We start from the raw sequence: 14,355 nt of genomic DNA on the forward strand, positions 1-14,355 counted from the left end.
GGTTTAGGTCTTACAGTTAAATAAGAATATTTGGGGCGGGGGCGCTGAAGAGCAGGCCAACAGGAAAGAAGTAATTTGGCTACAAATCCTGCAGAGACAGGAGCTGAGAAGGAGCTTTTTGCAAGATTTTTGCACTGCTGACTACACTTAGATGCAGGTTCTCCCTGTACAATCATTAAACAGTCATACTAATTCTAAAAATAATTTACTTAGATAATTGTCTGCTTAAAGGTAATCTCCTTTCCTGTCAATATGAGGTGACTCTTTGGTTCAAGGAAATGGTGTATCTGTGGGATAAATAGCATAAGTCTAGTGACTACTCCTTAAAACTTCTAAGGATATAAATCAGAGTTTCATGCAGGATCTGAAAGAACAGGAAGAGTTAAACTGATTACAGGACATTCAAAGTGCAAAGGCTTCTGAGGCCCTCAGAAGAGCTGAGGGTTTAGAAGATCCCAGCTGACAACACCCATCAGATGAAGTTGCTTACAGTTTAACATTTAAATGTTAAAACTAGAAGCAAAATATTTCAAAACAGTTTTGAAGGAATTTTTTAAGGTTGTTGACTACTCAGAAGAGAATAGAAATTAGAAAGCTATCACATCCTTGCTTCCAGCAGCAAAGTGCACTGCTTGTAGTTCAAAGATTAAGTTACAGGATGTAAAAGCAAAGCATTACTTACTCTTCATCCAAGCCAACAGAGCGACCAAAGAGCATTTCCAAAAAGCACTCCACAACTTCTGGAGTCCCCTGGTGAAGGTACAGCTGGTTGGCTAGCAAAGAGAAGCCACGATTCTTTAAGAATTTCTCCTTCTGTTCCCTCCTTGCTCTGTTGAAATAGGCATCCAACAACTAAAAATAAACACATAATTATGATGTAAGATTTAAATGTTTAATATAATTGCCTAGAAAATTAAGTTCTTATCTGATCTGAACAGCTTGAAATAAAATTTTTTAAAATTCCAGATTAAAAACATCAATTGCACTATTGCAACTGCAATCTACACTGCCCTTGCCACCAGCTGACTTTATCCTTTTAATCTGAAGACTCTTAGGTTTTAAGTCAAGTTTGGGGGGAATGAAATCACACACGTAACAGTTACAGAATGCATAAATACATTCAAACTTTTCATACTTGTTAAATCCTACACTTTGTGTATAAAAGTACATGCACGATTTTTTGGATCATTTCGTTAGTAAAGCCACATAATCTTATTCTTGTTCAAATTAAAATACAAATCTACTCAAAGTTTTTCATCTACATAATGTTATCACCCAGGAACATTGTCCTTGTCAATACTACAAAAATCTCTGAAAACATTTTGAAGCCTCAAGTCCATGTTCAGGTCACAAATGTGTGGATGACTCCCCAGAATAACTGAAAGTCAACTGTGTCAGAAGTTAAAGCTTTGCTTGCACCTCAGTTTAACACAGTGGATCTATGTTTCATGTTGAAGAGATGGTCACCAGCTTTTTGTGCATTGCTGCTTCCATTTAACATCAGTAACGCTGTCACGTACTCCTAGGCCCTCTGGCTTAGATCACAGACTATATTTATCTATAGAAAGACTCTGTTTGTGTTGTTTATTTGTTTGAATCTATGGGGGTGGAAACATCTTAAAATTCAGAAGTAAACCTAGAAAACTAGAAAAAAGCAAAATTACAAAAATATTAACAAAATTTCATGTTTCCAACATGTTAGCTAAGCTAGTTCGCAACTTTTTAGCTGAACACATTTTATATAGGCCTACTTTAATGACGCCTTGTTGTATGAGAGGAGATGGGTGGTTCACAAGAGCTATAAGATAATCAGGTTGGATAAGTTTGTCCATCACATCTTCTAGCATCATATCCGGTAGGATTAGGAGAACTCCACGCAAGAGGTCATATAATCCACAACAGATAAGCACGAGACAGTCTTCTGTACATCTGAAACCAGAGGAATATATTTTAACACAATTTATTGTCTACAAAGGGAAACATTAGAAAAAGCATAATTGTTAGCTACTCTTGGGCAGGGAGGAGGAGGAAATCTGGCAAGTATTTCCTCAGTACTATTGCCACTCTTCATTAACAGTTATTTTTGGATGGCAGATAGCAAAAAGGATAATCTGACCAGAACTACTTACTTGAGATTTTTTTGTGAGCTAGCACAACAAGCTCCCACTCCTACCACTGAAAACATGTCCTTAATTTCCAGGCTTCCAATTTTTGTAGAATAGTAATCAAGACCAAGAACTGTGAAATTAAAGCTCATATACTGAGCTACTGCTAATTTCTTCTTTTTTTTATCTGCTTACCTATCATCAGGGCTTTCAGATGTTTTTTGGGTATTCTCATTAGCTGAAGAAAAAGCAAGACTCTCCCAGTCTTCAGGAAGTACACTCTTGTCAGCAAAGCTTGGCCAGCGTCCAATGGCTGATGATCCTCCATGAACAGAAAATGCTAAGCCCAACCCTGCAAAATTACTCTGACTCTTCTGAAGTGAAGGCAGTCCTTTCAGATTGTCTGGACGACGTAGCGATGGCTCAGCTGCAGCACCACCACCTTCATTACATTTCAGGTCTGCATCTGCTTCTTTACTTTCAAATGCATTTTCAGATAACTCTTCCTCTTTTTCAATATCTTCAAATGTTTCGGCAGATGTTAACTCTGAGTCACAAACTGTTTTTGCAGACTCACAGCTGCTAAGAAAGAGTTCTTCTTGTACTCTCTTTACAGTTTCAGAACTTCCTACAAAACCAATTCTACCCTGGAGATCAATGTCGTCACACTTGCCAATAATCTGCAGGTCATCAATGCTCCTTCCCATTCTCTCAGTTAGTCTTTTTCGATGAACTTGAGGTGAGGAAGTAGGAGATGCTGGTAAGCTTCTGCAAAGCCTTTTAGGTGCCTCAGTGCTTATCTTCTGCTGTACACCAGTCCTGGAACTGTCCTCTAGAGAAATAAGGGTATCTTTAGCATGTCTTTTGCACTAGAAACAGGCTTTTCCCTTAGTGTTACACTCTACATACATTTAACACAGTGATGGCCCAAGCTAATTTTATGTGGCAAAACTGATTCAACACCTGGCATAGCTCAGATTTGGCCAATCAAGTAGAAATTGTCAACTATTATGCAGCCACATATTTAGCAAGTCAAACAAACCTGAACAATACATCGAATGCAAAATTTTATATATGTACTGGAGTTTCTGGATTTTCATTATGATCCTCTCAGCAGGATTTCATACAGAATCATAAAGGGTGGAAGGCACTTCTGGTGATCATCTAGCCCAACCTCCTTGCTCAAAGCAGGGTCAAATAAAGCAGGTTGCTGTACTTGGAGCTCTTGTGTAAGAGGTCCAATCTGCCAGGGGACGCTGAAATACTATTCTCCAATCCTTCTGCACTAAGGCTTTACGTGTACTTCAGATTTATAACAAATTACTGCATATTTTATTTAATATGGTACATTTTGACCTGAAACAGTCAAGTTTTCACAGCCCATTACAGATGTCTTTCATAAAATGTATTTTTAAGAGGGAAAGCAGTCTGTATACCAGACTGGTAGAGAAAGCTTTCTGTTAGTCTAAGAAAAGGAGCCTTTACTCATTCAGAAGTATTTTGAAAACTACGTACTGGTTAGTACTAATGCAATGATGATGCATCGGGAATACTTTATATAAATCTCACTCATTTAAAAAAACCAAAATATATACTTTTACACATACATGTGCAAACATAGCCAGACCAAGCTGGCCTTCAGACAACAGAAGGATCTCAATAGCTGCAACAACCTTACAGCCAAGCCTGCACACACAATAGCAGGTAGTGCAACCAACTGAAACCCACATGCAGGTAGCAAGTTACCTAAGAAACATATCATTTCAAATATTTTATCTAAGTTTAGAAATTCAAATTCAGAATCACAACAGTCAAAATACCTACTTTCACAAAAATTTGTGTTGAGTATTCCTCTGGTACACATGAATAATCTTTATTCAAGAACACGAGTTTGGTACTATTGATATTAAAAAGTATTCTGTTTAGAAGAATAAGATTTCATATATAATCCTTATAGGAGAATTACTAATTCCATACGTAATTAGTACTGTGGTATGCTCTTCATATCCCTGCTTTTAGTAAAAGACACTTGAACTAACACTGTTTCAACTGAAGTAGTGCTTGAAGACTCAATTTGTTTTTCCTAAGCAAAGTAGCAATGAGACACCAATTGTAAAAGGTATTACATTGGTGATACACAGAATATAGTTGTCATACGTGATCTGAAATACACAGCAGCTAAATTAGAAATCACAGTAATTGGTTTCAACTCCAATTTTATATGTATTAGTAAACTTGATTAAATTATGCATTTTTTATTTAGAATTTACTTCTCATTGTCAATGAGCTTAAATAAAGGCTTAGGCATAAGTTATGTGTTTTAGCTTTTGGGTTACATGTGATACTTGTTGATTGCCTATGCAAATCTGTAAAAAGTATGATGAAAAATCCAATTCAATAACGATGCAAAAAACATCACACTGACAGCATGCCAACTGAAAAGAGCTTCTAGCTTGAACTAACAACTTCCACTATTTCAGCATCTATAGCAGAGGAATTCAAAACCTATTAAAGCAGTTATCTTTATAGACTTTAACTTGTTTAGCATGCTATATAAGAAGATTGTTTCCAGAAAACTATTCAATTTTAATTTATATAACCAAGGTATCCAAGTTGTTCTTTGTAAGACATACTTTTCCATCCTCTACCATGTAGGAACAGTAAATATACTTTCAATATAACTAAATGCCAATACTTTAATACTATGTTTAGATGGATGCTAACAGTTATGCACAAAGAAAAAGTATCAACTTAATGCTTTTTGCACAGATAAGATAGCTGCTTACGGCTCACTATTTCAACTATTTCCCAGTTACGGCATTCTCACACATCTCTAGCAGGTCTGTTTAACAAACGAAATTGTTCAGCTATCTGGTTCACTTCACTGCCTGAGCCATCAGTGTGGCAATTTGTCTGAACTTGAGAATGAAGAGCACTTAAGGTAGCATGTTCAATTCCATCCTTCTTACTCTGCTGTTCAGGCATCAAGCTCCAAAGGGCAGGGGGAGTTTTATAAGAAATGTCTGTGGGAAAGTAACACTTTAAGGCACTCTAGTCATCTGCCAAAGGACCCTGTGTCCTTAATGTATCTTAAGGTCCTGATGTTTTTCCAGCATTGTTTTACCTTCCAGTGGTAAAGCTGTAAATCCAGTTGGAGTTGTAATCACAAACGCAGAACTCTCTATTGACTTCCCACCACTGCTGGAATTTCTCAGATACATAAGTGATTCAACTTTCTCCTGAAAAATTTTGCCATCTAGAAAGAAAAGGGGAAAGTTACATAAAAGCTTTTTAAGTTTGCATTCTTGATATATTTAAACTCACAGTAGCCAGGTCACATTGCAAGCTGATCATTGGAGGCTAACGAGAAGTGCTCGACTCATGAGCATCTGAGAAAATGCACTTGAGAACAGTTTTTTGGTTTAATGATATATCTTTAAAATTTACTTCAGAACACTGAAGACTTTATGCCTTTGTAAAGTAACTAAAGATGGTGCTTGCAGGCATACAACCACTAACAACTTTGACTTTTTGCCATGTCAAAATCAGGTGACTGTTCCATTCTCAAACAAACAGGTTCAGCTAATAAGGCTCAAAGTATCCAAAAGTGTGTTCTACTCTTAATTAGAATTTTACATCTATTCATATTAGATGACAGATACAGACAAAACCAACTGTACTGCCTTTGAAACTGATCACTAAAACCAGAGATACACAGGCATCTGCAAAAGGAGAAAACATTGGATGATGCTTTCCCTGTTTACATAAGTTATGGCTAAGGTTGTACAATGCTAATATTAAAGCATGAACTATACACCTACCAGCTTCTCATTTTGTAAAAGAAGAAAGAATTTTTAAAGCTCACAGCACTCATTTTTCCAAAGCAATCTTCTAGTACAGATATGCTAAAGATAGCTGTTGTCCTAGATCTGCACCCCTCAAAGCACATACTGAAAGGTCCCTTTAGCAGCTTGCACGCAATGCACTGACCGTGCCTGGCAATGATGTCTTACAGTGCAACTGATTTCCTAAAAATGCTCCTCAGACCTTTTATTTTTCTAGAAATTCAGTAGCAGGAAACAAGAAAGTAGATGGAGACAGGACCATATACACATATTTCTGAAGAAACTTCATTTACAGGTAAGTTAGATGTTCTCTAAGATTTGCCCACAGACAAATGTGTCCAAACAGGCAGCTGACGTTATGCATTCCATTTAGCAGCATCAAGCTTTAAAGAAAGTTAAAGACATCACCACCAGAGAGATTATCTATGGCTGTAGGAAAAAGAAAGCTCTCCAAGTCAAGAAAAGTCTAACTATGTCTCTCAACACTATAAACTACTTTTACTTTACTAAGTCCCAATAGCTCAGTAATTTTTTATATATAGTTATTAAAATATAGCAAAGAATATGTTAATAGAATAGTAATTTATGGGAGTGAAAGAATGTTTTTTTAGATATTAATTTATGACTACACTTTTATCTTATTGTTTATTTCTAGTTAAATGTGACATATCTACCTATGTGCAGGGAAAAGTAGAAATTGGTAGGATTGTGACAGACATATGTATTCGTGGGAGGGTGAACTGCTAAGAGGAAATTGAAGACCAGTGTCAGCAATTCCAGGTCTGGGGGAGATCCAAGTACTTCTTCAATTATTTTCACAAATGACCTGCAAACCTCCCGAGGCAGGGATGCAAGGTGCCCTTCTTTATGCTCCTAGAAAGTAAAAAGCAGTACAATTGTAAGTTATTTGTATTTTTAATTTGACAGAAGTTGTCTTTTTTTTTTTTTAAATTGTCATGCTGCAGTAGAACAGACAAGAAAAAAGCTTTACTTCTAAAGCCTGTATTCTTCAATTTGAGAGGAGCTACTGTACCATCTCAATGTTACCCAAGTCCAGCACACTCAAATTCAGACATGAACAAAATATTGCAGATGTTATGCAAGTTTATTTTTAGAAAATTAACATCTTTTGCATACTATACTATTCTGACTTGAAATGCCAGAGCCTTAGGACACATATCACCATTGAAAGTGTACTTTACTGGCATTGTATTACGTATTTGTAGAGAAATTAAAATAGTTGCTGATACTAACATTGCAAACATATTAACAACTTTCTGAACAGTGCTACACTGGGTCTTCTACATTTCCACTTCAATGGCCATTTTAATAAACATACACATTTGAGATTTAATTAATAATTATAATTTCTCCTTGATCAAGCATTCTATATAGTTTGACAATGGCTATTTGAAAAATCTAATAACTGAAGAATGCTTTTAGAACAGGACTTCAAGAAACTTGTGAGAAACCTCATTGTAATGTGAGTATGGTGATTAACTTGTTTCTAACTTCTCATGTTCACCTCTTTTTGTTCCCAAACACTTAACTGAGACTGCTGTATGAAAAGATGAAAAAAACTCACTTCATTTTAAGAGAACTGTTTATATAGTTTTTTGTCTTCCATTCCATCATTTCCCCAAAATTGCCAAATCATTGTTGGCCAATCTGAAAGGTCTTTTTAACTAAAAAATTACTTTTTTCCCCCCAATAGTCATGTATATGAGCGTTTGTACTCATGTGCAAAAGACAGGGAAAATACTATGCAATGTTCTGTATCTAGGCATTTACATTAATATACAATTTTAAGAAATAACTATACTGCTAACAAGTTCCAAAAGTAGGGAAACCCACACAAAAATGAAGACATTAAAAATTCACAGCAATGAAAATTAAGACATTTTAAAAAATCATTAAGAGAGGGAAAAACAGTAAATGCATTTCATGTGTTAGAGCAAGAAACTCAGAATAAAAAAGCATGTAAAATAGAAAACACAGCATAGAAAAAAGGTTTACAATATATATTTTCACAAACACATAGGTACTATAAGCAGGAAACCATTTCAAAATCATGTTCCTAAGAAGTGTCTATCAAAGGGTTGAAGCACTCCCCAAAATCCTTTTTAGAACAGCTATCTCCACGCCATGTAAGAAGCTACTACTGGGTCAAAATTTTGAGTAGAGTGCTCAGAATCAGGCCAGTTGCCCCATTAGCTCTGGTGAGATACAGGACAGAGAGTTTCTGCTGCTTGCACAGTATCTATGTTTTTCAGTAATGACGACTTGAGCTAGTAAGAAACATCTGAGGTCTTTACAAATGACTCACAGTTCATTTCAGCTCCTACTCATGTATGGATTGTGCAAGTAACCTAGTGCCTAAGTTTTCAAACAGTACCAGATGTTTAAAATCTCTTGCCCCTCTGTCCAGCAGTCAATAGAGCACCCAGTAGGGAACTGTATCAGTTTACAGCAACGATGCCTGTTGAAAAAGATGAAAGGGGCCTGGAAGCACAGAGGATAGAGTCTACTGAAGGAGGGCTTTTTCTACAGCATAGCATTTAGTCTCCTCCCTGCCCTGCAAGGAAAACCGAGGATTTGTCAAGCACAAAGTAGATTTCAGAGTGAAAGTACCTGCAGCACCTGACAAGTTAACAGGAAGTGATGGACCACTTGAGCTTTCAATAGCTGTTTAATGTTAAACATCTGTTGGTGATGGTTAGCTCTGATAAGGATTTCTAGAGCTGCTAATAGAGTTTCCCAAACACCTTGCTGAAAAACAAAACAGATCAGGAATATGGCTTCAGAAACATGTTTCTGAGTCTACACACTGAGAATAAAAAAACCAAACAGTATGGCAACATAATCAAGTCAAGTTAGCTTTGCACTTAAAAAGACTAGCTGACTGTAGATGGTCAGGTCAGAAGTAGAAACTATCTGAAAAAGTTATGCTCATACAAAATTAAGCATATTTTAACGATTAAGCTACAAAAGAATTACTAATTGTCTAAAACTAGTTTTGTATACTCTTTGCTATATTAACACTGGACAGTTATTTTCAACAGTTTAACTCCAGAGGGAAGCAGGTCTTCCTCAGTCTTAACAATTTTCCCTAAAAAATTAATCCATCTAACTAACAAGTCATTTACATATATTACATTTACAGAATTTAATACACTAATGATATCGTTATCATTGATAATGGCAGCTTGATGCTACTACCAACTATTCAAAGAAAAATAAGGACCATTAATTTTAGAAAGTGTTAGTAATTACTGATGTCTAACTGGAGACAGTAATATCAGGCCTCATAATAATTCATTGCGATTTTTTTTTTAAATATTGATTTTTAGACTTAAAATATTTCAAAAATGAAAGTAATTACCTTTGCTTTAGACCATATCTTCCAGTCAAGCAGCAGCTTTTCTAACAACTGAACATCTTGGATAACTGCCGTAGAATCTGTGTCAAGCATGAATTGACCATTTTCATTTATATAGAGAATCTCATCACTGCAGCATCCTTCAAGGAGAGTCTTAAAGAGTAGGAAAATTTTTTTTAATGTCATAAGCAAAGCAGTACAGTTGTCCTATCTAATTTATAAAAAAAAAAGTCTTTAGAGAAACATCAAACTCTTAATAGGGAATGCAAATACCTGCCTGGTCAACTTTGAAGACAGTTAACTGAGTTTAGTAACCCCACTGGAGGCATTTAAGAGGTTTCATTCTTAGAATACCAGTAGAAAATATTTTCAAAATTTTTTTGAAGTGCACTCATATTTTTACTAATTGCTTACAAGTTTAAGTTTACTTGAAGATCTTTGCTCTCAACAGACAAAGTTGCTTTCCACCTCCCCAACCCCTCCCATCTCCACTGAAATCAGGGTCTTTCAATGCTTCCTTTTTTTCCCCCTTACCTATCAGGAGTTTCTAGTTCAAGGCAAAACACTCCTAGGTCAAACTTGCTCCAAATCACTGTTCTGCCTTTGTGAACACAGCTTCAATTAAAATCAGAGAAGTTTCTACATTTGTGCTAACATTGATCAAAATATCAGGCTTAAAGAGCACTCTACCTTCAGCATACAAAATCCAACAATGCATTTTGGTTTGATCAACACTCGATGAATCATAGAATAACCATTGCAATTGTCCATCTCCTGTATTCTCTGTTGATTGTATTTCGTTAAAGACAGTATAAGTTGTAGTGCTAAAGCTTGAGTGTCTTCACAGCTGCTAATCTCTACAACCTGAAGAAAAGGCAAATTTAATAAAACAGTTTAAATAAGCATTTAGAAAAAAGCCTTAAAAACACTTTGTTGTGGTCTTAAATCATAATTTCTGGATTAAATCTGTTTTAAACATTTTGAGGGTACGTCCATAACCTTCATTTGTGCTTATATGTGTACATTCAGATATTATATCTGAAGTGAAATTCCTAGTGTGGTAAATTATGATCTGCTAAGAAAATAATAGTCCTTTTTAAGAAAAAAAAAATTGTTCTACTTAAGTTTTATCTAGAAGGCACCAATTAATTCTTGCTATACTACAAAGTCACAAGGTTATGAAATACATAAGCCGCTAATAAGAATAAACTCTGTTGTTTGCCCTGGAAAAGTATGTTTCCTAAATGTTTAAGGAAAGCTTTAAATTAAGGTTCTTGAAGATCTAGACTATCTCTTTTTGGAAGTGTCAGACATTAAAGCATCAAAGATTTTATTCTGTCCGTAAGAGACAAGTGATTGGACAGATGAAGACCATGGACCATTCTTCACTCTTTGCTTCCTAAAATTCTTGAATCCCAAGAAAGAGCAAATAGTATTTTTACTAAAAACATACAAGAAAAAAAACTCACATGAATGGAATTTCAGTTCCTATAGGTTCCCTTGCTATGTACCTGTTAATTCTGCTGCACTTACAGTTATACACATATATACCTGTATCGTCTGACAGCTGATCTATTGTTTGCTTGCTTTACTGATGCAAATATACAGTCTACAGCAGGCTGCAGCATATACTTAGAATAAATTTACGTAATACAATAACATGAATAAGGATTTTCTCCTCAGATTTCACTATCAATGTAAAGATTACAGCAGGCAGCGTGTTCATTACCAGAAGTCTGAACACCTGACTGTCTCTAGTCTAATGCACATTGGTTATTCTCCACACACTGTTCAGAACACTACCATGCCAACTAGAGTAAGGCAGCTAGAATATGTCATTTGCTACTCAAGATCCAAGGAAAATTTCACATGGAAGAACACATACATGCACCCTCCTCCTCCAGCCCCCTTACCCTAGCAAACAGGAAAACAAATGCACCAGTTCCTCCAATTTCATGTAGTATACCCTGAAGAGTTTTATACTCAACAGGCTGAAGTGTTTTCAGGTGATGAGAGTCCAATACATTGCTCTGAACTTCTTTTGAACTGAAAGGTCTCTGAGAAGGTACAGTTTTCGCTTGCCCTTTCAGTCTAATAACAGGTTCATATATGGTGTACTGACCAGGGCAGCATGTAGTATAAACAACAGCAAGACTCTCCTGAAACAAGGTAAGTTTGTAAGTTTATTCACGACAGTTTAATACAAAAAACCTCCACCACCCACAAACCACCCTCAAAACACAAAAAGCCTCACAGAAAAGCCACCTAATAGCAAGTAGCAGCAACTTTGGCAGTTCATTTCTATTTTACTACTAGCATGCTCTTAAGTTTCACGTGGATGCAATAGGATTCCTAAATTTTAGCAAATATATGCAGTAGCTACAGCACAGAAAGTTAAGAAAGCACAAAAAAATTCCAACAAGGATCCCCCTCTGATCATCTGAAGAAGAATTACAACTATTTTGCATATAAATACAATTACTGACAAATTGAAAAGAAAATGAGCATACAAAGGTATTGGGAAAATTGTTTCCCCTTCTAAGGTGGCAAATCCAAAATAGAAAGTTTTCTGCTATTTTTAAAAATTTCTCCAATTTTAACTCTATCTTTTAACCAGCTTTGCCATAAGAGGCTCTCAATAGAAGTTTCATTACTGATGAAGAGACTAAAACCAAAGCTCCTATGGGAAGTAACTGACTCATTTTCACAGAAAATGTAAAGTAATCTTATTTGGGCTGTTATTTAAAATAGAGAAATAATTACATTTAAGACACTTGCATTCCATGCAAAAGTGCAGAGGTTAATTCATCACTTGAACACATAGTTCTTCTCTCTAGTTACTTTGAGTTTCATAAGGCAAAATAAGCTTAAAAGTTGCATGACTGATTTGTTAGGCTTTTACTTATTCCATTCCTTCTTAATCTATTCAAAATTCAATACTCGTTGTTTACAAAGATCACATCCAGACCCTTTACCTGCACATACAGACCTGCTGTAGAACAAGATCAGAAAAATCCCTCTAGTGGAAACAATTCTTGCAGCAGGGATTACCAGTGCATGAAAAAAAAATCCTCAAATATAGCAGGCTTTACTGATAAAAGTTTTATTGTATTCTTCTTCTAGTGTAACTATATTTATATATGCATCTGGCATGGCTGTTTCGGTCAGGAAAGATGAAAAAAGCTAAGATCTGCCACCTAGAATATAATTTTTCAGCCAAATTTGATGCAAAGTTACTCCGTCTCAAAATCCTCAAAGAATTGGGATGAAGTTTTTTGCTTCCTGTTAAAGCCAGACAAATCCTCCTTTCTCCTCAATTTTAGTGTTAAAAGGTTAACTAAGCTGTCCTTGGCTACCTTCACACTAATGGAAAAAAGAGCTATGTATTCATCCTAGGGCATTTGGAGGTGCGGGCTTATCTGATAGATTAAATATGCAGTATTATAGATGCTGGAACATTTAGAAGTTGTCAGAATCCAGCCTAAAGTAAGGTGAAATGGCCACCCTGTGTGGAGTTCAACTCCCGCTGAAATAAGTGGGAAGAACCCTGCAGTGTTTTTAATGAGAAATGGATTTGCTCCTGCCTGCTTTGAGGAAGTAAAGCACTTTGGGAGACAGCAGGAAATATGTTCCCAGTTTCTTAATCAATTCTAAGACATTAAGAACCATCTTACATACAATTAAAGGCCCAACATCCACTTCCTTTTTCGCCATGAAGAGGTCCTTAATTTGTTCACATTGTAGAATCTCTTTACTTATGTACTTAGAGAAATCAGTCAATGTTTTGCCGTATTTACAAGGCATAACAGATGTGAAATCCGGCCCACATGTGTATAAGTAAAATGCTTCCTCCGGTCCAATCTTTGCACCTAAAATCCAGAAAAGAAGCTGTTAACTCTTTAGTATACAATAAAGCAAAATTCATACATTGGCTAGGAGACTGCATCAGAGACTTTACAAGGAAGATCACTGTCTGATGAAAAACAATCAGTAGAGTCCAATGCTTGCTATTAACTACTGTAGATCAGTGACTTCTGACACATCATAGGCCAGATCAGTTCAGTGGCAAAGGCAACTGAAACCAAGTCAGCAAAATGATCTGCATGAACTGAAGACTAATAGCTCTGAATAATCAATTACACTTTTTTAAATTGAACAGTCATCTATCCAAGCCGCCTCAGTTTTCAAAGCGTAGCAAGATTACAGATAGCAACAACATGCTACAACATCATGGAGAGTTGGATAGAGTGACCAAGAAGGATGCAACAATAAAACTTGCTACAGCTAACAGGGAAGAAAAAAATATGTAGGAAGTAGAAGGCCAAATTAGCCTCCCTCTCCTTTCTGGACAGCACATCTCAGGTCATCCGTTTGTGAGAATGCAAATTCAAAAGAAGCATCCAGAAGGACCCAAGTCTGTGATGTATGGGTGCATGGCAACTGTACAGCAGTAAATCCAGCGCTCCACAAACATCCCCGGACTAAGCTTTCCAAGGATGGAGAAAAGCTATATATGTATGAAAACCCCAAAGTAACTTCAGTAGTTTCAGAAATAAGCATGCTTAACTCAGAGTATTTAGTGGTTTAAATTTTGTTTACTTTCTAATATGCTTTAAGTAATTTGAAACTAGTAGTTTAGAAGCAGGTAAGTGAAATGAATTTTCCAGCTGGAAGAGACTGAGCGCTTTAAGTAAAAAAAACAGAGCAAGCACCACCATCTCTCCTTCTCCTATGCCAAGGTATTATTTTAAAGAAATTTAAAGAAACAGTAGAGTAACTGGAATTGCCAATTACAGCACTAAAGAAAGCAAGAGAATAGTGGCAGAAGGATGCATTAGGAAGTACCCAATACTGAAATATTTGCCTACTTTCTCCCTGATATATTATGATGGTAAATAATGTATCATTGCTTTTACTGCAAGAGCATGGCATGTTAAAAAAATCAAATTAAGCCTTTGACCTTGGAGGGTGTCCTGTTTTCAGCTGAGATAGAGTTAGTTTTCTTTCTAGTAGCTGCTACAGTGCT

The 14,355-nt window shown here is 36.1% G+C and overlaps 1 protein-coding gene across 4 annotated transcripts in view; it reads right to left on the reverse strand.

Annotated features, from left to right (window-relative positions):
• LYST (lysosomal trafficking regulator) overlaps positions 1-14,355 on the reverse strand; it is an 87,046-nt gene that overhangs the window by 31,295 nt on the left and 41,396 nt on the right. For 3 of the 4 annotated variants that reach the window (XM_054819654.1, XM_054819655.1, XM_054819657.1), the window contains exons 16-25: positions 13,008-13,198; positions 11,243-11,488; positions 10,020-10,193; positions 9,333-9,482; positions 8,582-8,719; positions 6,625-6,823; positions 5,230-5,361; positions 2,301-2,937; positions 1,752-1,929; positions 683-852 (exon numbers count right to left, since the gene is read on the reverse strand). In XM_054819654.1, coding sequence (XP_054675629.1) covers positions 683-852; positions 1,752-1,929; positions 2,301-2,937; positions 5,230-5,361; positions 6,625-6,823; positions 8,582-8,719; positions 9,333-9,482; positions 10,020-10,193; positions 11,243-11,488; positions 13,008-13,198 — 2,215 coding nt within the window. The remainder of the gene's footprint in view (positions 1-682; positions 853-1,751; positions 1,930-2,300; positions 2,938-5,229; positions 5,362-6,624; positions 6,824-8,581; positions 8,720-9,332; positions 9,483-10,019; positions 10,194-11,242; positions 11,489-13,007; positions 13,199-14,355) is intronic. The other variant, XM_054819656.1, reaches the window with a different exon arrangement.

Source organism: Grus americana, chromosome 3 (genome assembly GCF_028858705.1).
Source record: "Grus americana isolate bGruAme1 chromosome 3, bGruAme1.mat, whole genome shotgun sequence".
NCBI classification, from domain to species: Eukaryota; Metazoa; Chordata; class Aves; order Gruiformes; family Gruidae; genus Grus; species Grus americana.